The 1,356-nt window shown below is 52.3% G+C and overlaps 1 protein-coding gene across 1 annotated transcript in view; it reads right to left on the bottom strand.

Moving 5' to 3' along the window:
- LOC126496072 (leukocyte immunoglobulin-like receptor subfamily B member 3) overlaps positions 1–1,213 on the bottom strand; it is a 10,864-nt gene extending 9,651 nt beyond the window's left edge. Inside the window, exons 1-4 of the mRNA XM_050133648.1 lie at positions 1,059–1,213; positions 860–895; positions 404–688; positions 3–302 (exon numbers count right to left, since the gene is read on the bottom strand). Of these exons, the coding sequence (XP_049989605.1) occupies positions 3–302; positions 404–688; positions 860–895; positions 1,059–1,092 (655 nt within the window). The 5' untranslated portion in view covers positions 1,093–1,213. The remainder of the gene's footprint in view (positions 1–2; positions 303–403; positions 689–859; positions 896–1,058) is intronic.
- Between the last annotated feature and the right edge of the window lie 143 nt (positions 1,214–1,356).

Below are 1,356 nucleotides of genomic sequence, written 5' to 3'. Positions count from 1 at the left end.
GACCAGGAGCTCCAGGGGGTCACTAGGTTCTGACCACACCTGAGGGCTGTTCCTGTTAAAGCTGTAGCATCTGAATGTCCATCTTTGACTGGAGGTCACAGGGCCCACAGAGAACTGGGCCTGGTACTGCCCAGTATAGGTGCTACACTGTGAGTCCAGTGTCCGGGACAGCTGCTGTGGTCCTTCCTTAGTCAGAATGAAGCAGTCATATGCCTGCCATGAATCACACTGGAGGGTGACCGTCCGTCCTTCAGTCACCTCAGGACTGGGCTGGGCTGATAGCCTGGGTTTACTGTAGAATCCTAGGAGAAAAGAAAGAATCAGTTAAATGTCGTCGATAGTCTCATTATGTTCCCCAGTTGTGAGGGGGTGGGCATACTTACTGAACAGACTGTCCTCTCACCTGTCACCACCAGCTCCAGGGAGTCACTGTACTCTGACCATCCATTAAGGGTCCGATATTGACAGCGATATCGCCCTGCGTGGTGATAGTCTAATTTTGAGATTGAGAATTCATTCTTGTTCTTAGGGTTCTGTGAAATCTTTGTGTGCCATATATTTTGGTATGCCTTTTTATAAAATCTATACTCTTCAGCTCTTATGGCTCCCTCACACAAGAGGGTCACCTTATTCTGCTTGGAGACCACAGAGTGTGGCTGTGCTCTGAGGACAGGCTTAGGAAGGGTCTCTGCAAGAAAAGAGCAGCTAGGACTCAGGACAGCCATCCTAAGATTGCAACCCCATTCCCAACCCCTCCATCCACCCAGCGCATGTGTTTTGTTTCCATCCTCACTGCCCAGGCAGGGCTCCTGGGGATGATGAGAATTGCAGGTCAGGACATCTGCAGACAGCCACTCACCTGTCAGCACTGGGGTCCTGAGGTCCAGAGTCAGTCCTGGAAGAGAGTTCCCTGTGAGAAGTTTGTCTCTGAGGCTTGAGCAGGTCCTCCCCTCTTCAGAACCCCCTGTGACCCAGGGCTTTCCTGATGGGCCAGTGCTGAGCTGTGGGGCAGCATCATTTCTAGACGACGGTATCTCCTCCCCATTTCCACATCTCACCCAGACAGAGCAGGGCTGTGAAGGTGAAGGTCATGGCATCTCCTCCAGTAGGCTGCAACTGTGCTCAGGGGCAGAACAACAGAGACTGACTGGAGGGACAGGAGACATAGGGTGTGGCCTCTGGAGGCAGGAACTCCCCATGACAGGGTAGTACTGGAGCAGCCCCACAGGAAGGGGAACTGCCCTCCTCAGGCACCAGACTCTGACTTCCCCAATACTGTGGCTAGGTCAGGCAGTAGATTCTTCAGGCAACATTTGATGGATGACATTTTTATAACCCCATTCGTGTCTGTCTCAT

Source organism: Alexandromys fortis, unplaced genomic scaffold (genome assembly GCF_014885135.2).
Source record: "Alexandromys fortis isolate MF-2015 unplaced genomic scaffold, M_Fortis_MF-2015_v1.1 scaffold_1059, whole genome shotgun sequence".
Classification (NCBI taxonomy): Eukaryota; Metazoa; Chordata; class Mammalia; order Rodentia; family Cricetidae; genus Alexandromys; species Alexandromys fortis.
The sequence above is the reverse complement of the archived record's forward strand: the minus strand, read 5'-3'. Positions and strand labels throughout refer to the sequence as shown.